Source organism: Arvicola amphibius, chromosome 6 (genome assembly GCF_903992535.2).
Source record: "Arvicola amphibius chromosome 6, mArvAmp1.2, whole genome shotgun sequence".
NCBI classification, from domain to species: domain Eukaryota; kingdom Metazoa; phylum Chordata; class Mammalia; order Rodentia; family Cricetidae; genus Arvicola; species Arvicola amphibius.
Window position 1 is genome coordinate 47,152,082 of NC_052052.2, and position 27,111 is coordinate 47,179,192.

Here is a 27,111-nt window from a genome sequence, read left to right on the forward strand (position 1 = left end):
AGACACAGAGGGGCAGCTGAGAACAGCAGGGCCAGACTCTGAGGATGGACAGGGGCAGGCAGCAGGAGGCGAGCTCAGCCTGGGATGCAGAGGAGGAGGAGGAGGAGAAGGAAGTGGAGAAGGAGAGGAGGAGGGCGAGAGCCTGACCCCTGGAGTCTAGGAACACAGGTCATCAACTAAGAAGGAGCTTGGAGGCTTTGAGCCTGGAGCTTGGTGGCTTTGAGCCTGAGGTCAGGAGGGGGTCAAATTCTGGAGTCATGCAGTTGTCACTCATGGGGCGGAGCCTGAGAATTCTGAAGTCCCAGTCCACAGCAGCTTTCCCCAGCAGAGAAACCAACACTCAGGGAGCCCTGAAAGTACAAAGGCAGGTCCTTGGCCTGTTACACATCTTAGTGCTGTTGTTACTTCCTACACTCCGTGGGAGATACCCTTCGGCTAAAATGTCACACAGGGCAAGGCCACACCTGCTAAACCTGCTCATTGTTCCCAAACAGTTCTTCTACCAACTAGGGAGCAAATATTCAGACATAGGAGCCTCTGAGGGCCATTCTCATTCAAACCACCGCTCCCATACAATTTTCTTTCTCTCCCCCCCATAATGTTCTTTACCATTCTCCACATTCTCTCTCCTCTCATGTGCTGACTTCCCGCCCCCAGCCACTTTCCCCTTCCCCTCCTTGCATCTCAGCCATCCACTATTCCCACACTTAACTCATCCCTAATGTCGCAGTACACGCTACAGGAGTTTGTTACTTTGTCGTCATTGGTGCATATTAGTGAATTGCCATTGAGTTTAAGTGTCATAGATTTGCTTATCTCCTTGCTGGGCAAATACTTGACAAAAGCAACTTGAGAAAGGAATGATTTGGTTTGGCTCACAGTTTGAAAACACAGTCCGCTGTGGCAAGGAAGGCAAGAAAGAAGAAGCTGGAGGTAGCAGTTCACATTGCAACCACAGTCACCTAGCAGAAGCAGCTCGTGTTACATCCACAGTCAGCTAACAGAAGCAGCTCACGCTGCATCCACAGTCACTAAGCAGGAGCAGCTCACGCTGGATCTATAGTCACTAAGCAGGAGCAGCTCATGCTGGATCCACAGTCACTAAGCAGGAGCAGCTCACGCTGGATCCATAGTCACTAAGCAGTGAGTGATGAACGTTGGTACTTAGCTCATCTTCTCCATTTTATTTAGTTCAGCAGTCAGGGGAGTTTTTCCCACCTCAATTTACCTACACTACAAAATCTCTCACAGATAAGCCTAGAGATTTGTCTCTGAGGTAATTGTAGATCCTGTCAAGGTGACAACACACACACACACACACACACACACACCTCACAGATACACATAGACACGTGTGTACGCATGCAGATTTATGCACACATAGGCACACACACACATAAATACGTCACCACAGTGTATTTCCATGTCTTGTTGATTGATGCTGCTGGCGCAGGAGTTTATCTCCTCCTGGTTGAGCATCATTGGGGATTCAGTTCCCAAGAGTATGCTTTAACTAACCAACCAATACATATACTGTGAGCCAGACATGCGAGAAACTGGAAATGGTAACTGACTCCTTCAAAAGTCCTTAACTCCTCGGTCCCTGCTGAAGTAAGGAAGATTTCAGGGGGAAATTTCAAAGATTTTACGTAAAAATGATCAATGACCTAAGAGAGGGTGCAAACAAGTGAATGAGTTCAATCCAGACATAGAGAAGAAAGTCAGCAACAGAGAAGAGAGTGTCAGGAATATGGATAAGAAATAAGCCATATGATTGAAGAAAAAGGCAGTAATGTGGAAGAAAACTTCATGTTTTCTTGAGATTAAGATTTTTAAAAAGAGAGAGTTTGAAGGTAGAAAAAAATCAATGAATCAACATCATTTCTCTGGAAAATATCAATAGACTCCATCAAGCAGAAGAAAGAATGTCAAGACAGGTTGATGAAACACTATACCAACAAGAAAAGTATCAAATGGGATGTGATGGAATGACCATGACATCCACTGATCCAGTCAGAGATAAAACCAGGCCAACAAGATGCTCAGTAGTTAAGGGTGCTTCCCTTCTTCCCCACCTCTTCTCTCTAGATTCATTCCAACTTAAAATCAACAAGTGAAAGCCCAGAGTTAATCTATACTATAGGTCAAACAGACTAACAGTTACAGAATATTGCATCCAATGGAAACAATATCTTTTTTTTTTTTGTCAGCAGCCTATTGAACTTTCTGTAAGTATGTAGATCATATTCTAGGATGAAAAATCAAGCTTCACCAAATACAAAGCAGTCAACATAATCTCATATATTATTAAATTATAGTACAGTAAAATCAGAAATCAATAGCAAGAAAACTTCAGAAACTACACAAATAAATGGAGATTGAACAATACATTCTCTAAAGGACCAATGAGTCATGGAAGAAACAAAACAAATTCTAACCAAAAAGCAACAGATGGCAAGAAATAATAAAGATCATGGAAGAAATTAGTGGAAAAAAAGGAATAATGTATAGATTCAACCAAAGAGTTGGTTCTTTGAAAAATAACTATAAGATTGAAAGATCCCTAGTCAAATAACCAAAATAAAGAGAACATCCAAATTAATGGAATGAGAGATGTAAAAAAGGAGGTTAAGACAAATTCCACTGAAAAAAACAGAGATTCATTAGGGAGTGCTTTGGAAACTTATACTTCCAAAAATCTGGGAAATCTAGAAGAAATATAAATTCTTGATACATATGACCTACCAAAGTTAAGTCAAAAAGATTTAAACCACTTAAACAGATATACAACAATCAGTGAACTAGGTAGTAATTAAAATAAAAACAGTGCAAAACACAGGAATCCTTATTCATTCATCACCAGTAGGAATATGCATGGGATAAATGTTCTTGTATACTGTAAAGATTTGCCACTCATAATAGTTTAATAAAATGCTGATTGGCCAGTAGCCAGGCAGGAAGTATAGGTGGAGCTACTAGACTAAGAGAGTTCTGGGAAGAGGAAAGATAGTCAGCCACCAGCCAGATGTAGAGAAGGCAAGATGAGAATACATCACTTAGAAAAGGTACCAAGCCACGTGGCTAAGCATAGACAAGAATTATGGGTTAATTTAAGTTGTAAGAGCTAGTTAATGATAAGCCTGAGCTAATAGGCCGAACAGTTTATAATTAAGATAAGCATCTGTGTGTTTCTTTGGGATGGAATGGTTGCAGGACTGGGTGGGACAGAAGCTTCCATCTATAGGAATATAAACTTAAATGACCATTATAGAAATTAGTATGGCGACTCACCAAAAAACCGAGTACATTTCTCAAAGCTCTCAGTCAACATACCATGGAATTGTTGGCATAGTTACACATATAGCTGCATTATTTGTAATAGTCAAGAAATGGGCCCATTGAGATGTGTCCATCAACAGATGAATGAAGAAAATGTGGTCTACATATACAATGGATTTTTATGCAATTATAAAGGACAATGAGTACAACTGAAAATCATTGCGTCAGGTGAAACAGGCCACACTTAGCAGGCAGCTCATGATACGCAGAGGAAATGCTCTACAAGGAGGTGGGAAATAGGGCGATGTAATACGAGTAAAGGAAAGGTAGGAGATAGGGGAGAGTAGTGGGAGAGAACAGTTGAAAAAAGTTAAGGATGCTCATGTATGAGGACACCTTGATGAAGCCAAACACATTATTTTGTACACCAACCTAAGAAATTAACAACAGGAACAAAATAAGGGAAGACTATTGATCAAATACCTAGGAGCTATTTCATAGCTTGACAAGGAAATTCCACAAAAGAATAGATAGGAGTTTATAGAAGCAAGGGAAAGAAAAAAAATCGGGCCTTTCTGGACAAGAAAAGAAAGATAACCACCATGTCTGAGTTGTGAGGAATACTTACAAAGCATTTTTAAAGTAAGTTAAGAGCATTTACAAAGTAATTACAAAGTATTAACAAATTAAAAAATTACATATTAATATAATGAAAACTATGAGGTGGAAGAAGAGTAGATATGAATAGCAATGTAAGAGGCCAATATTTTTTGTTGCATAAGATAAAGTCTATAAATAACAATTAATAACTGAAAATCTCAGCTAACTAGCAGGGAAGCTGATCTGGAATGTGGTGGTCTATGCAGGAAGAAACAGCTAAGAGCTCTGAACGTTGCTGCCTCCAGGGGGAAGCACCCAAGATGACCGGTTCAGGCTTCTAAGGTCTTGAAATGCTATACGCAAAAACTAAGTTTCACTTTTTGTCTTTCAAAGCTATGAACACGTTTTCTTTGATAAAAATATAAACCTAACAGTTCCGTTAAAACTACAACTTAGACACTTCGCTAAGAAGTCCCCTGGCCTATTGTGAGCCGCTCATACACAAGAGGCAATCTCAGAGAGGCAATGCACCCAGGTCAGTTTCAACTCCCCTCCTGCATCTCTCCGCCCTAAGGGACAGGATGTGTGAGAGAATGCTGCAGTTGCTGGGTCTCAGAGATGCTTCTGAAGTTTCTGTTATGTGAGAAGTGAGCAGTGCCACCGGACTAAATTTCCTTTCCCCTGGTGTCTAGAAAATCCGTTTTCCAGAGGAAGGAGACTTTCCACTCCCACCCCCACCCCGCATGCCACCCTACGCATGGAGTCCAAAAATAAAATGGAGACTCGCAATTCTACGAGACTTCATCAGCTTTCTGTGTAGAGAAAAATGGTCTTAAAAGTTACTCGATGTTATAAAAATTAGAAACTCAGCTTAAACTGGAGCTTAAAGTGGAGAATCAAATGCTTACATTTTTCTAGCTATAAACCGAACAGAATGTAGCTGAATACATATGCCTTGAGGAGGAAGTGGCAGGAAGCTTGCACACTCTATATTAGACAGGGTACTTCTGTGTGGACATCTGTGAAAAAACTTTATTTAATAGGAATTCATTTCAAACCAAATTTTGAAAAGGTGTAATGATGTAAAAAAGTATTATCATCTCCCGACTTCTGTAATTCCCTTTATTCAGATATTAATTCATCTGCCAGTTATGCATGGTAATTTATTGACTCATCTGCCAGTTTATTATAATTAGTTTATTAAAACATCTAGCTTGAAATTTAAAACAATCTTCCATCATCAAAAGCTACATGAGAGATGAAGACACCTGGCTAACAAAAACAATCATTATACCGGAATTAGTTTACCTTTACTCAGTGTTTCGACTTTATATACTCAAGATTTTCCTTCAACCAAAGAATGTTAAAATTATATAAAGCTTATGTTTCAAATGTCAAAGCAAGCATGGTCCTCAGAAGATAAACATTATTTTGACCGTATTAAGCACCCAGAAAGCAAAGGGACAAGGATGGCTTGAGAAACAACAAAGGACACAGAGCCGATACAAAATCCCTTCCATGACAAGCTAGAAGGTCACAGTAATCAGTCTGGATGGCGAACAGCTGCTAGCTACCATTGGCTCCTTCCAGACCTTTCTCTCTTCAAATTTTCCTAACTAGCAAGTGCACATTGGATGGTGTCTGAGTGGCTTCTTGTTCAATTCCCTCCGTAACCAGGCAACTGGCCTCTTAGATAACACTGAAAATGGCCATTTAACTCTGCTAAATCAATACTGGTGGTTATACAATAACACCGTTTTGACGAAGAGCTTACTACCTGACCAACTGACGTCGTTTGTTCTTTTAAGCACCTGGAGCTAGAGAACCTGCTTTAGGGCTTGAGCGGTGCTGTCTGTCACAAAGGATGCAGCTACAGCTTCCTTGGCCTCTAGGACGGTAGTTAGGAGTCCTGTCAGCGACCTCACAATTCCATAGCCCGAACTAAACACACTGCAAGCTAAGGAGTCACTAGAAACAGTTCCATCAGGATGGTACTAGGCAGCCTAGGGTGTGTTAGCACTCTAGATAATAGCCAAGTAACAAGAATGGGAGCCTATTAGAACACAAAAGCTTGAACTCAGAGCTGGGATCGCTATGTAGGTGGAGCAAATACTGACATTATTTGGGAAGAACTTGAGGAATAAGTGGCATTTGCATGTCTACATATCACATGCAAGGCTGGGGCTTAGGATAAACTAATTGATGACACGGACTATTGAGGAAAACATCTCCAATGTAGTCAAGATATACTCTGGTAGAAAGTGGGGCCAAGCCTGCAAGTACTGGACTTGAGTGGCTACTGTCTGGAAGGCCTAGGACAGGTTGACTGGCATGTAAATGTCAGGACCACAGTTTTCTGGAGCCGCACAGACAAAATCTTCCCTTTGTAGGACAGCTCTTCAGACGTCTGCAAAACACCTTCGAGCCACCTTTGATCTTGCACAAGCAAAGCAGTTTCTTCAGCCGTAGGAAATGTTATGTTCCGAGTGGAGCAAGCAGGTATTTCAGATGAGGGCCCACCAGACAGGAGGGTAAAGCCATGTAACACACGCTTGGTAGATGCGCGTTTCCTACTGCTGGTTTACATTAAGTAAAGAGTTCCCCTGGGAAACCTATTCATCGCACTGAATTTGGCTATCACATTGGGCTTCCATTTTACACATGCAAATTCTTACGATTTGACCCTAAAAAAGCATTCACCCATTAAACTTGGAAGCAGGAGAGACTGGGAAGGTTTGTGTGGATTCTTTGGTGCTCTGTGGCCTTCAACTAATCCATTTTTGAATGTCTCCCCAAGGATGAGGAGGTGAAGACAAGTTGATTAAAAGCCCTTTCAAGTACTAAGTAAACTAGGAAGTAAAATCTAAATCTAAACTTGTAGGAAGTTATTTTTTTCATTCGCTCATTCTACAAATTTTTATTCAATCCCTCTGTCTGCTACTATACTGGGCACTGCGGACATAACTCTCATCTAAAGCTAAAGAAAGAGATGATAAAATGAGTTGCCTCATGGTTCTCATATATTAACTCAAATTCATATTGTCTAATATAATGTGACAATAATTCTTCCTATACATTTCCTGGATTTTGTAGTAATATTTTAAATGTATAATATAAAAGTGAGGATTTTTCTAATCTTGCAGAGATCCTTTCACAAGTGTTTACAAGCAGTTGCTTCCTGCTGGGTGTAGTTTTCACGCAAGTCCATGTAGACGTACTTCTGTCTAATACAGCGCTGAGGAAGCTTCCAGCCACTTCCTCCTCCTGGTGTGCAGAAGCAGCCGCAGTCTCCAAATCAGTATGCTCTTCCCCCATCAACCTCGGAAAGTCATTCCTGTCATGGGGTCCTACAGCTTACTCCCAGAACAGTCAAGATGGTAAGCCAGCTGAGGCACATCAGCTGGCTCTGATTTCTGCACATTTCACTATCATGTGCACATAAAATAGTGACAACTGCTAAGGACTGCTATTTGGTTCATTCCTGGTTTTCTGGGTGTTTGTTGGTTTCTGACTGGTGTGATGGTAAAGTTGTGATGGTAAACCTATAAGGATGAAGTCTACCAGGGAGAACAAAAGGAGACTGACTTCAGGGATAGTCAATATCAGTTGTCAGCTTGATGAGATTTAGAACCACCCAGGAGATGGGCCTCTGCACATACCTGTGAGGGTTTGTTTTGACTGGAGTAACTAAAGTGGAAAGATTCAGTCACTATGGTTAGCACTATTTCCCGGCTTTGTGCTGTGGGATAATGCTCTTGTGCCCTGTAACGATTTGTCATTTGTATTGGTTTAATGAAGTGCTGATTGACCAGTAGCCAGGCAGGAAGTATAGGTGGGGGGGACCAGACTAGAAGAATTCTGGGAGGAGGAAAGGCTCAGTCTGCAGTCACCACCCAGACACAGAGGAAGCAAGATGAAAAAGCTGCACTGAGAAAAGGTACCAAGTCACGTGGCTAAACATCGCTAAGAATTATGGGTTAATTTAAGTTTTAAGAGCTAGTTAATAATAAGCCTGAGCTAATAGGCCAAAATGTTTATAATTAATATAAATCTCTGTGTGTTTCTTTGGGAATGAATGACTGTGGGACCTAGTGGGGCAGAAACTTCCATCTACAGACTTGTGTCCTGTAGTATAAACCTGAGAAAGCTGGCTGAGCACTGGCATTCATGGCTCTCCGCTTCTTTACTGTGTATATTGGGGGCCTTGAGTGCCAGCCTCAGTACCCCCTCAGGGCTCAGAATTGGATTCTACAGCAGGTGAGGATCTGAGGGTAAAAAAATAACTCAAGTACATGACCTCTGCATCTTCTTTATTTTTCGTGTAAGGGGGCATGGAGGAGAGGAGGAATAAGAAGAAGAGTAAGGGGAAGAAGAAGAAGAAGAAATGAGAGTAAGGGGAAGAAGTAAAAGTAGTAAAAAGAAGAAGAAGAGTAAGGGCTGATCTCTACCAGGTTTCTAGGTTTTATAGACATAGTTGGAAAATTCCATAGGCAAGGGCAATGATAATATGCATATCAAAATCACTAAAAGGGGCAGATAGAATGTGACAAAGCTGTACTCTGGAACAGGTGGCCCAACCCAGGAAAGAACCAGGATTCAAGGGGAAGTACCTGACATTCCAAACCGTTAGACAAAGTTACTAAACATCCCTGAATCCTGGATTCACCCATTCTTGCCATCTAATCTTTTTGGTGATAACCAGCTTTGGGGATGCTCAGATGTGTTTGATAGCAAAGGTGGGGCATGCTGCCTTCCTCCTCAGTGCCTGTCCTCTATAGAAATTCCTATGTGGTTTGTTAGCAGGTCATTTTGTGGGATTGACTCGATGTAAATTTGACTGCTAGAACAAAGAGTGAATGTCATTGCTCCAAAGCCTCACAATGTGGGGGAATGGAGCAAGGTCTTTCCACGGCCCATACAGAGGTTACACTGCTGAGGTGTTCTGGGAATGAATCTCGTTTTGAAGGGAAGAATCATAGCTTCGCAAGGTTTCCACAGTTATGACAGTGACTTTTCCAAAAGACAAGTGTTCCCGCAGCTCTTCAAAATGGATTATTACATGTGGACGAGTACATATACACTTCCCGTGGATCTGCCTATTGGTCTGTCAGCTGTGCAGTCACTGTAGAGTCTTGTGGGCTCCAACGTGTGTATCCTAGCAACCTCACACTGTGAGCCAAAACAAACCCTTCCTTACTTAAGTTGCCTTTGTCAGAGTGTTCTATGACAGCAATAGGGAAATAAATAATACGTCGGTTTGGTACTGATAAGTGTGGCCTGTGTGGTGAGAAACCTGAGCACATTGTTCTTAGGCCTTTAGAACTGGCTTGAGGGAAGGATGTGGAAGACTTTGGAGGTTGGGCCAGGAAAGTCTTAAATGCTGCAAACAGAGCTTACATGAGCTATTCTGGTGGGAACCTAATAGACAAGAATGACCAGAGACACATGGGCAGTGCAGGCCCAGTCAGGGAACAAGACCTCCATCAGGAAGTGGGATGGGCCATTCCTGTGATATTTTCGCCAAGAGCCTGTGCTTTGAGAACTTAAGTGAAGCTGAATTTACAGTTGCTAGACTAATTTGTTTGGCGGGGAAAACTTCAAGACAGGAGAGCATTTAGGCTGGCCCTGAGGAAAAACAGCTGTAATTGTTTCAGAGTCGAGCACAAATCAGAGGAGCTTGGCTTTCATTGGGACTGTGGGCAAGGTGTCCTCAGGGTAAAACCTCACCTGAGACTGTACCTTGTGAAAAACCGAATTTATCTGAAGGAAGAAAACCTAAACCGCAGGGGTTCTCCGCTCCTCAAAAGCTACTGATTAGAAGAAGTGTTTCCCCAGGGTCGTGGGAACTTCCCAGTATCACCTGCGCGTGGCACTAGTTTTACAAGCAGGAGAGATACAAGAATGAGAGAGTCATGAAGTCCGGCTCCGTAGTTCCAGGCAGTGTAAAAGGAAAGACAGTGTGGCAGGGTTGGAGTCCCTGCAAGAAGGCCCTAAGGGCATTTAATGTGAAGCTTAAGTTACAAGGGATGTCAGGATGTTGGGGATGTTATAACCTTGGAATGTGTACCAAGGCAAGCTAGAGGCATAGAATAGAGCTGATATGAGAAATTCTATATATATTGTAGGCAACGGTGCTGGAGAAGTATGGGAACATAAAGCTTTTGAACCTCAGATGATCTAACCATGAGCTCTAGATGCCAGGCACGGAGCTGCCAGATTTGGGTCTTGCTTTGATCTTATCATTCCTTGCTTTACCCCTATTCTTCCTTTTTTGGAAAATTAATGTTTATTCTGTGCCACTGTATATTAGAAGTATTAAACTTGTTTTTATTTTATGGTAGTTAACTAAATGATTCACCTCAAGTCTCGAATGAGGCGAGAACTTTGGATGTTTTCATTGGTGGGACTGTTAGTGACTATGGGGACATTTGAAGTTGGGTTCTATTTTACATCATGGGATGAACATGAGAGTTTAGGGACAGGAGGTGGAAGGTACTGGCTGAAAGTGATGTAATTGGCTGTCACATTGACAAGGGCTGGAGCTGCAATGGTTAATTTCTATGTCTTGATGAGATCACCGGGGAGATGAACATCTGGGCCTACCTGTGTGCGAGTCTCTTGACTAGACTGATTGAGATGGGTAAAGCCATCTACTGTGGGTGGCACCATTTTCTGGGGTTGGGTTCTAGACTGCATCAATAGGAGAAAGCTGGCTGAATGCCAGCATGCATTGTTCTCTGCCTCTTGACTGTACGTACAATGTCACCAACTGCTTTATGCTTCTTTCCCTGTGATTTCGCCACCACAATGGACTATGACTGCTATCTATAAACCAAAATAAGACTTTTCTTCCTTAAGTTGCATTTGCAAAAAAAAAAAAAAAATTTTTTTTAAGTCACAGAAACAGGGAAAGTAAACAGTGCTTGCTTTTATTTGAGTCAAGGTCTTGCTGCATAGCGAAGTCTAGCCTTGAACTCATCATCTCTGCTTCCCGAGTACTGAAATGGCAGATGTGTGCCACCATATTTAGCTTTGATTTCATGTTTGTCCCACAGCAGGGCAAAATAGGAATCCATGGCATAAAGTAATTTATTGTAGAAAAGTTTTTAAACCCTGTTTTAAAAAATTGCTATTCACCAGCATATGAACACAACTTCACCACACAGAATATTTTTTATAATGAGGATATAGTAGGTTTCCGTGAAAGGTTAAATGAATTACTCTTCATTCATCTTCCAGATATTTACTGAGAGTCAGTACTATTCTAGATAATGTTTCTGTGGGTGGTACGGAATACTGCTAGGTCCAGAAGAGATGCCAGTGTGAAGCAATGCTATTCCTCTATGCATCCATCAACCTCAAAGGGGGCAGCAAAAGCTGGAAGAACTCTGAAAAAAACAAGAATATGTCTGGAGGTATTGGCGAGGACTTCTGATTAATACTGCTTAATTTGTATCAGATCCTAAAGCCTGTGGAGGAGGAAGAATTGAACTTGATCACCATGGTACAGGCTTCCACAAGCCTTTCTGAATGGACTGCGAAATGTGGAGTCTTAGAAGAAAGCGGGGGTGGGGTCGATAAAAACAGGAGAGAAAAGGATGCAAGGTGATGGAAGCCTGCAGGCTGGAGAGGCAATCATCCTAGTGTGCAAGGTTGCTAAACGCTTCTAGGAGGGCCAGGGCAGGTAAGAAGGAACTCCTTCTCATTGCTTGCCTGTGGGAAAACCCTCTGGGCTCCGCTGACTGGAGAGACAAAACGGGAACAATGGAGGTGGAAGGAGCCAGCACAGAGTGGAGGATGCTGGCAGGAGCCCAAGGATATCAATAACTAAGCAGGAGACTGGAGTGTTTCCAGTGTCGTTCCCACAGGACCATTGCAAAGAATATCTGGGAAGAAAATGCCCAGGAAGAAAATGTTGAATATTTTCTTAAACAAGAGGAAAGGAGGCAAAGGTCAGCAACATCTGGGGGCTGGGAAACATTCATTACAGATGTGAGAATAAAAGTCAGATGCCATATGATAATGGGTGGATATTTAATGGATAGCGCCCATCTCTATCGTTTACATGACCATAACGTGTAAATACATTGAGATTAAAATCTTTAATGATATTTTAAAGAGGAGTATACTGTGCTGGCAAGATGGCTCAGCAGGTATAAAAAATAAAATCCCTTGATACACAGGCCTGATGACATGAGGTTAGTAATGGGGATCCGTGGTGGGAGGAGAGAACTAACGCCTTCAAGTGGTCCTCTCGTCTCCACACACGCACTGTCTCTACCCACCCATCCAAACCACACGGTAATAAAAACCGAAAAATTTAAAAATGTAAAAGATTCACACCGGTTGGTCTGGCAAATAGCTATAGGAGAGAAAAATGTAATGCCGTTTCCTTACTGAAAATGGATACAGAAAATATGAGAATATCCCTTACATGTCAGTTAAATAGTTCATGTATAGGTGCTAATTGTCAAGGAAAACCAGGCAAGTAGTTCTTACCTGGTGGTGCTTGCTGGAAAAGTTTCTGAACTACTACTCTGTACATAGACTCATCTTTAGCCAACAGCTTGGCTGCTTCCAAATTCACTGGCTTTTCTAGGACAGGGTTAGAAAGCAGCGTCTAAAAGAAAGCACGTACAACAAACAAGTTCAAAATAAACTTTTCTTGGAATAATAAGACAAGTCAATGCATGTAAACCCGACAAGCACTTAGTGAGTGTAACTGGATGTTTCTCTCCTGCCTGCCAATTCCTGAATAACCACACAGAGGCTTAATATTAATTACAAACTGTTTGGCCTATTAGCTCAGGCTTATTATTAACTGGCTCTTATAGCTTAAATTAATCCATTTCTATTACTTTAGATTTTACCATGAGGCTCGTGGCTTGTTACCTCACATCTTGCTTCCCCGGGGACTGCTGGTGTCTAGACATACTAGGAGACAGGTTTGTGGAGCTGACAGAAGATACAGAACATGCCTTGGAAACTCACTTTATTTTGGTTTTATTGTGTGTATTCGTCAAACACTGGGGTCAAAGCAAAAGCTTTTATCCTCTATAGCATCCATTTTATCATATAAATTTAAATTGGATTCTTATGTAAAGTAAGATAAGCATGGGAAAACAATGAAAAAGCTCCCATTACATACTAATAGGAGACTACGTTAGATCACGGCTAAACACACAGGTACAAAGATTGTACACATGTTACTATCCCTTTTGGTCATGAAATGATTAATTTAGTACCTATAGTAGTTTTCTGTGATTGTTTTGACTACCACAAATTAGCATCTTAAAAGGAAGAATCTTATAATCTGCATTTTTAGGTAGAATACCCAGAATGTAGGACTAGTTTCCTGCTTTAACAAGGCCAGAGGCCCAATGTCAGCAGGCTGGGCTCTTGTCAGAAGAATCTGGATGAAACACTTTCCATGTTCTTACAATCATGAGGTTGGCTGAATTCAGTTCCTTTCAGCTGTAGGATTGAGGGTCTCATTATTGTTCAGACTGTTAGCTGGGGGACCCCTTCTGCTCCTGTGACATCTCTTCCATCCTTGCCTTTGTTGTTTAGTGTCTCAGAGCCAGCCATGGTACAAGAGAACCTCCCCAAGCTTGGAATCTGACCTCTCCTTTGGTTACACCCTTCTTCAGCTGTCCTCGCTCTTCTGCCTTCTGATGTTAAGAGATCACTAGCACCTCGCAAAGTGTAGACTAACCTTCTTGTCTTAGGTGAGTTGAATGATAGCCAAAATTCTGTATGTATTCCATTCACAGTAGTATGGAGGTTAGTGTCTTGAGGGAACCTTTTTAAAATTCTGCATGCCACAGAATCCACATACTTGGGCCAAACAGATGACCAGTGGTTACCAAAATTGTTGTGCTAAACCATGATTTGCTTATTAGTCACTTCAAAAAATTGTTTTACCCTGAACTAAAAATGTTTGTTTATGAATTCAATATTTTGAACATTGCATGTTATAATACACAGGCTAATAAAATAGGGTTAGCAGAATTACTGCATGCGTTCCTATTTGTGCTGGTTTGTTTTTGTTTTCCAATTTGACCCAAACTGGGGCCATCTGGGAAGAGTGAACCTTAATTGAAGAATTGTCTCCATTTGCGTGACCTGTCAACAAGCCTGTGGTGCATTTTCTGCATTAATGATTAATGTAGGAGGACCCAGCCTACTGTAGGCCATGCCACCTCCAGGCAGGTGGTTCTGGGTTGCATCAAGCTAAGCAAGCCACGAGGAACGAGCACTTCTCTGTGGACTCCTATAAGCTATCCTGACCTCCACATGTGTTTCAAAGCCTGTCACCCCCACATAAAGAAACACATGTAAAATAATAAATAAATGAACGAAAATCATGAAAAGGTCCTATGTGGTGGCACACACCTGGGGAGATGGAAGCAGGAGATGGTGAATTTGAGGTCAACCAGGACTTCATAGTGAGACCCTACCTTAAAACAAACAGAAAAATAGGGCAAGTGTGGGTTCATGGGTGAAATTTAGTTCTTGCGGCTAAATTTCTCTACCTGAGTTTGAGCCCTAGGACCCACATGATGGAAGGAGAGAAACTTCTCCTGCAAGTTGTCCTTTGACCCTCATGTGCATGCCGCAGGGATGCACACAGTGAATAATAAATGCATGCAGAAAACCATAAGCAAAATCAAAACAAAAATACGGAAATTATAGCAGACTTTCTCAAATGAAAGGAATCATTTTGACATCTGATATTTCAAAAGCAGCAAGAATTCTCTGCATTTACTGGAGTTTTCTCTCTGGGAAACACATTCAGCCTACGTTTCCAAGATCATAATAATTGCCTTTCAAAGTGGGTGGGAAGCAGAAGAAACTCATCGTTGAGAGCCAGCTTTGGTCTCTGGCTGGAGAGAATCTTACTCAGCAAGGCACATCTGGCAAATTGTATTGCATATCTTCTCCTTAACTGCTGTGTGTGAGAGACTTATTCACATGGCATATACATGGCCATTGCAAGTATTTAATGACTTTTTAAAATTGGCATATTTGTATATACTATTACTATATGTTATTAGTAGATTAGCATATGTGTAAGTCAGACACACTGCTAAAGGAGCCAAAGAGAACAAGGCTCAGTCTTTAAATTAGACTCATGGTGACAGATTTTCAAAAACAAATACTCCAGGGATAAACAGAGAATTCTGGATCTTCAGCAAGTGCCTGTAACAGTAGAGAGATAGGTTTTATAGTATCCATTTGATTGCAGCTGATGGTTTTGAAATTTATTTTATGGATGAGTGTTGATATTTATCTTTTTATTTTATGTGAAATTTTCTAATTATTTAAGATTGCATTTATTTTGGTGGGATGACGACTATTTTTAAAATATTTTAAACAATATTTAAAGTACCATCTCTATGAAAAGCAACAACATGGTAATTAGAAATATGGTTTTTTAATTCAAAAGGAAGTAAGCAATAATTGTGATTTGTTTTTGTACTGTCCATTACTAGTAAACATTGGTAAAAAAAGGTAGTGGTTTAAATGAAATTACTAAAGAGTAAGTGAGAATTCAGTTCCTTGGCACATTTCAATCAGACTTCAAGCTGGTCCAACGGAAAACAGTTTAGGAAATAGTATGTGCATTGAGGTGCCATAGAGTCGGACAGAAATCTAAATACTGTCGGGTACCTGGCAAAGCCAGTGTCCTCCAGACCAATGCCCTAAATTCTGCCCTAGGAAAAGGAATCAGAAAAGACATATGAGAGCGAGAGGTACGTGACCTAGCTGGAATGTGACAAGCCCCTTGGTGATGGACAGTCTGGAAAGCAGGGAGGGAGGTGGGTGGCCATCTGCTGGAGAGCTGGCCAAGCGTTACTCGAGGTTCAAGCTTTGCTTGTGTCTGTACTGTTAGAGTTTACATCTCTGTAAGTTCTTTTGGGTCAGAAGTACATCAAGCAATGTGAGTGCAAAAAAGAGTGGGGATACAAACAGAAGCGGGATCCCGTAGCTGAGTGTGAACTGAGTGCAGAAAGCAGGTCCTCTGCTCCGGGGCAGAGTTTGTACTGAACCCCGAGGAGAATGTAGGAGGCAATGGATGATTCTAATAGAATCTTAGCAGCAAAGATCAGAAGGAAATATATATAGCGTTGGAGTTACAGTTTTCCTAGATATGTATCTGAACTTGTATACATTATATATTGTGTGTATGTCTGTGTGCCACATATATACCTAGGGGTCTGCAGAGACCAGAAGGTGCTGGATCTCCTGGAACTGGAGATTCAGACAGCTATGAATCACCATGTGGGTGGCAGAAACTGAACCTGGGTCCTCTGCAAGAGCAGCAGGTGCTCTTAAACATTGCACCACCTCTCCAGCTCCGCATCTCAAATGTCTCTATCAGAAGACACTGGCATGTTGCAAGGAGAGACCGCTGTTTGTCCCGGCCGCCAGGCTAGCTTACTCCTGAAATAACTACATAGAAACTGCATTTATTAAATCACTGCTGGGTCCATTAGTTCTAACTTCTTATTGGCTAACTCTTACATATTAGTTTAACCCATTTCTGTTAATCTGTATACCACCATGAGGTCGTGGACTACCAGCCAAGTTCCAGCACGACTATCTCCGGCAGCAGGTCCATGGCATCTCTCCAACTCTGCTTTCTTCCTCTAAGAATTCAGTTCTGTCTTTTCCGCCTACCTAAGTTCTGCCCTATCAGGCCAAGGCAGTTTCTTTATTCATTAACCAATACAAGCAACACACAGAGGGGACTCGCACATCACTGGCAGATGTTCAGTACATGTTTATAGAATGAATGAATGAATAGAAGACACACTCACACTGGCGGATGTTCAGTACATGTTTATAAAATGAATGCATGTACAGAAGACACACTCACACTGGCGGATGTTCAGTACATGTTTAGAGAATGAATGAATGAACAGAAGACACACTCACACTGGCAGATGTTCAGTACATGTTTATAGAGTGAATGCATGAACAGAAGACACACTCACACTGGCAGATGTTCAGTACATGTTTAGAGAATGAATGAACTTAATCTTGTAACAGGTCAACACTACTCAGTCTGCTAAGATGATTCACCACAATATTAACTTTTATTTTCAGGAATAGAAAATAGAAATTATATTATAATTATCTTATAAAACAAAAATCTTATAAAAAACAAATTATCTTAAAAATTATCCTCCAGGTATTCCAGATGGTCAAACTGTAATAATTTATCACCAATATTCTTGATGACAAACAGAGTCCTGGGGGGATACTGTTCAGCTTCTCTAAACAGTCAAAGCAATGCTACTGTAATACTCAATTTTAGCATTAGATGAAAAAGGAGGACATGGGGCTGGAGAGATGGCTCAGTGGTTAAGAGTCCTGACTACTGTTCCAGAGGACCCGAGTTCAATTCCCAGCACCCACAGGGCAGCCCAAAACTGTCTGTAATTATAGTTCCAGGGGATCCTACTGTAGAAAGTATTATAGCTCGTATTTACCCACCTACTGGGGCGTGGCCTCTTATACTATTTATGGGGAAGCCGAAAGTGCGTGCATGCGTGTGCCCCTTTTCACTCGTTCCCCTCGCTCCGCTCCATTCCTGCCAGCTGCTCTTTTGGATCGTGTGATTCAACCAGTCAAGTGGAGAATTCTAATTTGTGAGTTCACCCCTTAATAACTGACTATTTCTTGATTCTGAGCTAGTGTGGGATTTCTTTTAAGCGTCCAACCACCATAACAGGATCCGACACCCATGGTAGTTTAAAAAATAAAAAAAAAAAAGAAAACGACAAAGGACATAAGATGGAGATCTATGCATTTAAGGACATGAGCCCAACAGTGAATGTGGCATTTGAAAACCAGACATTGACCTGAGGAGAGAGTATCTTTTTTGGTTTCATTATTTAACAGGTTTCATATGAACATTCAACAGGTTTGATATGAACAAGAGAGAGAGAGAGAGAGAGAGAGAGAGAGAGAGAGAGGAGGAAAAGGAGGAGGAGAAGGAGAAGGAGGAGGAGAAGGAGAAGAAGGAGAAGGAGAAGAGGAGAAGAAGGAGAAGAAGAGGAAGAAGAAGGAGATAGGAGAAGGGACAGGAGAAGGAGAAGGAGAAGGAAGGAGAAGGAGAAGGAGAAGGGAAGGAGAAGGAGAAGGACGAAGAGAAGAAGAAGAAGAAGAGAAGAAGAGAAGAAGAAGAAAGAAGGAAGAAGAAGAAGAAGAAGAAGAAGAAGAAGAAGAAGAAGAAGAAGAAGAAAGAAGAAGAGAAGAGCAAGAAGTCGCTGAGCAGCTGACATTGTCTGGAATGCAGAAGAAAACTGAATATTCTAGCCAGTGACTCACTTCTCTGAGACAGGTGAGGCCCAGGAATTAGGAACATCCAGAGACATGTTCACTGTTAGAAGCTGAAACAAAGCCCGGATGTATGTCTATAATTCACAACATCTCAATGGTTCCTTTCTTCTTTTATAAAATGCAAATTTAGCTATCAATTTCAAAATATGTTTGCAGCTAAAGATCCACTCCTCAGTTCCAATGAAGAAATTTTGATTAACACTAGCCAGCTCGCTCAGATCCTTTAAGCATTTAAATATGCTGTGTACACGTTAACCCTTATGTGATAATTAAGTGGGAGAATTAAATATGTTAAAGGATTAAGTTAGGCATGGTGGTACATGCTTGTAATTCTAGTCCCCAGGCGATAGAGGCAGGAGAATCATGAGTTTGAGTTTAACCTGGGGCTACATAGTGAGGCCCCATCTCAGAGAAAAAGAGAGAGAGAATGTGTGCATTACAGTAACTGTATTCTTACCTGTATAGCATGTAAGATGCTGGTTATTGTGTAATTTGTGTTCCAGCTCTCCTGGTTGTCCAAAAAGTCTATACTGGGATGACCGGTACGTGGGTTTACTGTATTAAAACAGTGTATTAGTTTTAGTATTCAAAACTTATAAAGCATCATAATTTATAAATAATTGATCTACTCTTCTTCCGTTCTTCCTGTTTCATATAATGATAATCACTGTGTGGCTCTCCGGTGTCCACCAGCTTTAGCTGATTATAGGCTCCTGGTGCAGTAATTTGATACTATACATTTCAAATACAGGATTTTTTGAGGCTCATGTGTGAGTGTGTTTGTGTGTGATTGACATGTACATGTGTGTGTGGGTGTGCATGCCTGTGAATACCCAGAAGTCAGAGGAGGAGGTCAGGTACTCTGCTCTATCAGTCTTCGTCTTACTTCTTTGAGAGAGGGTCTCTCATTGAAACTGGTGTAGGTTTGTGGTCAGCAAGCCCAGCAATCCCCTTGCCCACAGCCCCTCCCTCCACAGGGCTGGCGTCATAGGTATAGGTGGTCATGGCTGGATTTCTATATGCCTGCTCAGGATTTGAAGTCAGGTCCTTATGCTTGCACAAGTCATTTGCCCAGTTTCAAAACTAGATTTTAATTACAAAGATAATAGTGGACTACGGAGAAAAAGGGTAAACAAGAAAATGTAAGGTAAAACCTGAATGTTTCCTGCCTATCAATTCTGTTCTTATGTCACATTGATCTACAGATTTCCATCTGTATACCTGTAAGTGCTCAAGAGGCTACTTTGATAGTTTATTTTCAAGATGTTCTTTTTCATTTAAAATAAATTGCAACGTATTTCTAGCTGTATTTATTTATTAAAATTTACTTACATTCATTTGTGTGTGTATGTTATGTGCATGTATGTGTGTGTGTGCATGCATGCATGTGTGTGTGTGTGCGTGTGTGTGTGTGTGCACATGCACATGAACTTCAGTATATCTCTAGAGGTCAGAGGACAACCTGTGGGAGTTGGTTCTCTCCTTCCATCATGTGGGGTCTGGGGCTTGTCAGGTTGCTCAGCAAGTGCCATTCCCTGCTGGATTGCTTTACTGGCCCTTGAGATATGCTTATTAATAAGATATGTAAGCACCTACTATGTGCCAAGCAATGATGAGTCTAGGGATACTGCAGTGACCAAGAAAATCCAGCTTTCATAGTCTTCCTTTTCTATATAGAGGAAAGATGTAGTCTTAGAGTTTTACTTAAAAACTTCCTGTGGTTAAAATAAAAAAGATTCCTATGTCAACAGATATTGTCATTATAATGGGTTCCCTGTTTGCATTGGTTTTGAATCCATGGATTCAACTGAGTATCAGAAATATTCATAAAAATTAGCATTCATATTTAACTTGTGTGGACATTTTCTTGTTATTATTTATGAACAATATAGTAGAACAGCCATGCACATAGCGTTTTCATTGTTAAGTAATCCAGAGATGATTTGAAATGTATGGGAGAGGCTGCCGCAAGGCCATGGTTAAATCTACTGTGAATGATCATCCTTCAATAGAGCATACTTTTGTGCTACTGTATCTAACAGAATAATCTATAAACCTGGGATTTTGGCCTGTAGGAGATGTGTATTTTATATGTGATTAGAAAGTGTCAAGTCACTTCCCTAAAATGTCACCCTTATGGCAGGGAATAATGTCTGCCAAGCCCACTAGAATTGAATTTTAATGTCTTTTAATGTTCTGTAAGCAGAAGTGACGAATCATGATATGTTGTATTTTAACTTGTATCTATTTTCTTCACAATGAGATTATTTTGTTGTGTTCTGTTTATTTATTCATTTATTTATTTATTTTCAAGGTTTTTTTTTTTTTTCCTTGCAGGCCAGAAGAAGGCACCAGACCTCAGTACAGATGGTTGTGAGCCACCATGTGGTTGCTGGGAATTGAACTCAGGACCTTTGGAAGAGCAGGCAATGCTCTTAACCGTTGAGCCATCTCTCCAGCCTTGTTGTGTTCTGTTTATCCAGTGTCTGTTCATGGATTTCACACTGCTTTCTGCTAGTTCACAAGGGTTCTTTATGCGGTATAGATATTCTGTCCTGTACCATAAATGGTCCCTGAGTTTGCAGAATGCAGTTTTGTTATTTTTCAGCTTGTTTATAATGTGCATAGCTATAGAGGTTTGTAAACATTTACATGTTTAGATGTCATGGTTTTCATTAGTTTCAGGGAAAGACCCCTGTACAAGCCCACAAACAGTTACTCTACGCTGTCTTCTATCTTAGAACCCAACTAAAGAAAATTTAAAGCTTTAGGCAATCCCTTTATGGAGAACTCAGCAGAACAATCTAACATATTTCTTTTCCCAAAGATTAAGGTGTCTGGTTTATTATTTTTATAAAATGAAAAATTAGATTCAACTAAAATAATAAATGATGCATGAACATGTGGACTATCCAGCCATTTAAAATGATCTTTGACAGATGTATGAAAATGCAGGTAAGGGGCAGGGGAGATGGCTCAAGAGACGTGCTGAGTTTGGTTCTCAGCACTCACGCTGGATGGCTCAGCTGCCATCTCCAGGGGACCTGAAACCCTCTTCTCTCCTCCACTGGCACCACACTTATGTGCACAACCACCACCTCTTCACACACACTCTCTCTCACACACACACACCACACACACACACACACACACACACACACACACACATTATTTAAAACAAGAAGTTTTAAAATGTAGGAAAATGACACACTATCTAAACTAAAGCCAAATTCAAAACTATATGTAACAACTCAACTATGCAGAAAACTGTACACAGGAAAATCAGGAGATATGGTAAAATATCAAAAATGTTTTACTAACTCTTCGGATTCAAAGACATTGCCAATCTTTCTGCCTTTTCTTTCTTTCTTTCTTTCTTTTTTTTTTTTTTTTGGTTTTTCAAGACAGGGTTTCTCTGCAGCTTTTTTAGAGCCTGTCCTGGAACTAGCTCTTGTAGACCAGGCTGGCCTCGAACTCACAGAGATCCGCCTGCCTCTGCCTCCCAAGTTCTGGGATTAAAGGCGTGCGCCACCACCGCCCAGCTCTTTCTGCCTTTTAAAGTTTCTTCAATGAGTATTCTGACTTTAACTTTAAGTTGCTAAAGGGGACCATGGCTATTAAACACTACCCTCCCCCCCCAAAAAAGAATTGCATAGACAAAGTCACAATAATACAACAATAAGAGTCTCACTTAGTTCTTACCATTTGGATGGAAAGGAATTGTTATAAATTTCACAACTGGAGGAACAAGGTTGTACTCTGGTGTAAAATGTATTGTCAAGTGGAAAGCAAATCCTGTAATATAGAAATAATGATGCCATTAAAGTGTTGTGGTTAGCTTTAGCCTGATTGGACACTCTCTCCCTCCATCCCCGGCACACTGCCTCCTCTCATTGGCTGATCTCCTCCTTCCCAGAAACTGCAGCAACCTTTCCTGCCTGCAACATGAATGTCCTTCTTCTCCTTTAGAGCTTGGCTAGTACTCATGTGTCAACTCAAATGTTGCTTCCTTAGAAAGCCTTCCCAACTCCTGCGGGTGGAATTGCAAATCCCCCTCCCCTCTTTTGCATTCTCTCCAAGATCCCTAGCAGCAGATAGGATATTTATATACTACATACATACATACACACACACATATACACACACAGAGTGTATAGTATATAGTATATTTTACTGTCGTTGTTGCTTTATATGTTTGTCTCACCCACTTTGCCCAAAGAATCTCTTTTAAATAAATAACTGAAATAACTCAGAGTTATTAAAGTTTATAGTGGGCCAGTTTCCTTGAGAATTTGACTTCTGAAAATTTAGGGGAAAATTACAAAGGGAAAACCAAGAAATAACTGTGGAATGCTGAAGCCAACAGGAATTTTGATAGGTATTCTCTGATCTCATGGAGACTATTGGCAAATATTCTTGATAAATATCCTTTATTGTGTCTGCTTCTTAAAAATACAGTAACATGGGACTGGAGAGATGGCTCAGTGGTTAAGAGCACTGGCTGCGCTTCCAGAGGACCCAGGTTCAATTCCTAGCACTCTCATGGCAGCTATAGAAGCCTGCAAACTCCAGTTTCAGGGGATCCAACACATTCACACAGACATACAGGCAGACAAATCACAAATTCTATTAAATAAAAATAATAAATAAATAAAATTTCTAAAAAAGAAAAGCAATACAGTAACACGAGGGACTAAGAGTGAGGCTGTGGAGTTGTCCTTGATCCTCCCCACTCACCCACCACCTCTGGAGACAGACTGAATTTGGAAACACGAACCTTCCCAGATGGAATTTTGAAGCCCTTTGATCTGAGCTTCCCAGCGCATCAGGTCTTCGCTTGTAGGAAAAGCAGTGAAGCCCTGTCATTAAAAAAAAAAAAAAAAAAATATATATATATATATATATATATATATATATATACACACACACACACACTTGAAAAAATAGTAAATTAAAAACCAAATGCTAAGAGCAGGCATCACTCGTGGGACCGGGAAATAAGGACCGCATGTGTGGAGGGCGTGGCCATTTAAGATCCCAATGGGAAAAGGAGGAAATGGTTGGGGATTGGAAAGCACGTGTTTCCTGAAGATGACGGATGCCATATGGAAGGTAAGACGTAGGGTCATTTTCACTAAGAAGTCTAAACTCAAGTCCATTGTATTTATGAGTTGGAGTTTTTCTTTGCGTAAAAGAGAATTTAAAGCTTATTGGGAAATATTATCTTAAGGTGTGTGACTTTTGTTTTTGCCGCACTTGTTTAACTCTGTGAAGCTGTGATTCTTTGCCTGTCTAAAACACCTGATGGTCCTAATAAAGAGCTGAATGGCCAATAGTAAGGCAGAAACAAGGACAGGCAGGACTGGCAAGCAGAGAGACTAAAGAGAAGCAGAAAAGAGGAGAGGAAGGACGAGAGAACAAGGGGAGGAGGATGTCAGGGGCCATCACCCAGCCAGTCACGGAGTAAGAAGGAGAGTAAGATACACAGAAGGAAGAAAGATAAAAGACCAGAGGAAAAGGGTAGACAGGTTAATTTAAGGTAAGAAAAGCTGGCAAGGAACAAGTCAAGCTAAGGCCAGGCATTTATAAGTAATAATAAAACTCGGGGTGATTTATTTGGGAGCTGGGTGATGGTCTCTCAAAAAGCAAAAAGAGCAAAAACAACATGCAACAAAAGCTAATTGTTTTTCGAGTTCTTTTCTTCTAATTTTTTCTAGTTTTTTTCTTTTCTTTTTTTGTTTTTTGGTTTGCTTTTGGTAATGGATAAATGCATAAAGCTACGTTCAATAGTGAAAGTGTAAAATCCAATGTGAACCTCTTCAGCTTCTTTTCTGAATGGCCATTTTAATTGTGTGGAAGTTCATTGGAATGTATGTACTTTCGGTTTGGTTAATTTTGGTGTGTGATTTTTTTATATTAAATTTTATAAAACTGATTTAAGAAAATAAAATACAAATTCCCAGGTTACTCTTGTATATCAAAACAAAGTTTTCCTACATTTAAGTATTATTTCTATGGAGATTCAAGAATGTGCTTCACAGAAAACCGTGACAGCTATGCTGAGTCTACTTGAATAAGTTCAGCAAATTCTTTCTGAGCCAGTGTAGTGAATAAGTACATGAGGTGACTATCAAAGCAAACACTGAATTTGTTTTTCTGCATTATCTGAGCTGATATAACCGATCACTTGATTCTTTTATGCCAGAGAACAATAACGTTTGGAGTGAACAGAAGTGTTATTCGACATGAGGTCCATGCATCTGTAATGTTTATATAGTTGATCTGAAGCATCTCCAGAGGGTTTTTTAAAAATTGTGTTATAGTCTGCGTGAAATGGAACATGTATTCTGAACCATCACCAACAGAGCTATTCTTGGTACCACTACACACACTTCTCTAAGGATGGCTTTTTTTCTGTTTTAAAAAGGCTTTTCCCATTTCTCCCTCTCATTCAGTTTTCATTTTCCATATATAAACCCATGGCACAAATGAATGCCAATAACTTTACCGGGGGCACTGGGGCAAAGGGTATTTATTTTTTTCGGCTGCATTAATATTAGGAGGCAAAGACACCTATGCCTGTGTTGGTGAAAGAAAAAAGTCCTAGGGAGTCTGCAGTGGAACACAGATCTCAAAACAAATGCTCAGAAAGTGATGGAGTGGATCCTGGGGTACAAATCTACACTGAATCTTTCTGAGTGCTAGCTTGCCCGTAGGAAAAAGAAAGGCTACTTAGTTTACAATATTAATGAATATGACTGAATCTGTCAGTCACTCCTTGACACACTCTGATGACCAGGGTTTCGGCTTAGAGAAATCGCCCCTCACAATGTACTTACAATTCTTACCCATCATGACTTTGAAACAGTAGTTATAATTCCGGAATACTGTAGTGGGAAAGTTGGTGTAGCTAAATCATGGTTTATAGAGTAAGCACGGACTAACCTGTTCTTATTCCTGCTTCTTAAACAGTCTCCACGGGATGAAGCAGAACCCTCCACGCCCTGTACTCACCTCATTTCTCTTGTTCTGTAACTCCTTGAACTCTCTTTCCAGCAAGATGTAAGCTCTGGAGTACATGGTGAGGCCGCGGAGGGACTGCCACCTGTCCCTGAACTATCCGGTTTACTCTGGGCAGGGCTCTTGACAGGGGTCTCAGGTCATCCTCTTACCCCTGGTTAACGGTTACTAGCTCTCCAGTTAGATGACTGCTAAAATTACAATTTAACAATGACTTTCTTTCCCTCCTCTGACCCCTCCAAGTGGGGACTTCTAGAAGGAAGACTGGAGTCCTTCTTATCTGAGGTGTCTCACTGCCAGCCGTCACCCCCAAGACAAACTTGGGGAACCACTTGAGAGAAGACCGCGTATTGGCACGTGAAGACGGAAAGGAAAGCCTCAAGCAGCGATGGCAAATTCTCTTTTACCTCGCAGGTTAAAGAAAGCTGTGTCAGCTCAGCTCGACTAAGGAAACTAGTTGCTAAGCAACAGGCCTCTGAAGGAGGTGCCGCGTTGAAATTGTCGGCTTTAGCTACGGGATTGTAAGTCCTCTTAGCCAATCGATGAACAGTGTCAGTGGGGAAGGCCAATGAAGTCAGCATTCAAGACGACAATCCCCGCCTCTCAGTGAACCGGGACACCGCGGGTGTAGAGGGCCTTCCCTGAGTCCCAGGACTTGAACTGTAAATTGCAGAAGCCTCTCGAGAATGCCTGCTCTTTCTCTTTGACTTTCTCTTTGCCTTTCTCTTTGACTGTCAGGGACAGTCAACTACATGGCTGGTACCCAAAGCTCATCACTCAGCTGCCCTTTGCGACAACCTTCCAAACTACAACCCAAACCATTCCTGCTTCCCAGCTAGGCTTCTACCCCAATTTATTCATCTCTTTTTCCAGGCTGGATAACTGAAAGCAACCCCAACCTTCCTCTTTAGAGCTTGCACGCATTCACCGAACTTCATTCAAGTTAACGGCTTTGTCTCTCTTAGACAGAACAATCTCTCCTAGGACCAGCACTGTAGACTGAAACTAATACGTGAGCTTATGTGTGCTGATTAAAGTGCTCTGATGGGACCTTGCCACCTCCCCAGATCATATTGCCTCCGTCTTCAGCATTTTAAAGGTCAACTGACTTCTCCTATTCTGCTTCTCTCACCCTGAACCACACTTGAGGTGCGCTGGGTACCGAACTGCATCCTCTTTTCCTGTGCGTAGCAACCACCATCTCTATCTGGATTTTATTCCTCGTCTCTAATGATCAATGTATGAAGTGGAAGCGCCTAAATTCCTCATCAAAGCCGTTTTGAGGCACCAGGATGAGTTGTGTCTAATTTAGCCTGGGTTCATCGTTGTATATGATTACCATGTTCCCACCGCTGGTTTTCTTCCCCACTCGAATATAAATGCTGACGTGTTTATTCCTCACTGCATTCCCAGCCCTGAAGCACGTGGCTCAGAAAAGGCGCCAAGAGATGGCTGAATGAATTGACCTGAAGAAGATGAAAGGTTTGGGGTAAAGGGAAAGAACAGTGAGAGCCTAGACCGCAAGCAAAGCAAGGGTTTGGGAGAGATGTGCAGGCGGTTGCTGGGGAGCTTAGTCGGTCCCCAGCATATAGGGGGTTAAAGTCGAGAAGAGGATAATGGGAGGGCAGCCATGGAGCAGGAAGACCCTCCGCTGGGACCAGAGCAGACAGAGCAGAGGAGAAGAACACAAAAAGGGCATGGGTTATGAGCAGAAACCCCAGGGCAGTTAGAATGTGCCCACAGCTGATGAAGCTGAGGAGCCACACAGCTTGGGAGACCTAGAACCATTTTGAGAACGGAGATGACAGATCTTCCTGCCAGGCCCCCTGTGTGGGTTCAGCCCCTAAGCAGTTGGAGGGG

General features: G+C 41.4%; 1 protein-coding gene across 1 annotated transcript in view; it reads right to left on the bottom strand.

The window, feature by feature from the left end:
• The window catches only part of Ube2u (ubiquitin conjugating enzyme E2 U), a 62,589-nt gene extending 37,278 nt beyond the window's left edge, over positions 1 to 25,311 (bottom strand). The window contains exons 1-5 of the mRNA XM_042055303.1: positions 25,246 to 25,311; positions 23,009 to 23,090; positions 21,934 to 22,026; positions 18,689 to 18,786; positions 12,379 to 12,499 (exon numbers count right to left, since the gene is read on the bottom strand). Coding sequence (XP_041911237.1) covers positions 12,379 to 12,499; positions 18,689 to 18,786; positions 21,934 to 22,026; positions 23,009 to 23,090; positions 25,246 to 25,311 — 460 coding nt within the window. The remainder of the gene's footprint in view (positions 1 to 12,378; positions 12,500 to 18,688; positions 18,787 to 21,933; positions 22,027 to 23,008; positions 23,091 to 25,245) is intronic.
• Between the last annotated feature and the right edge of the window lie 1,800 nt (positions 25,312 to 27,111).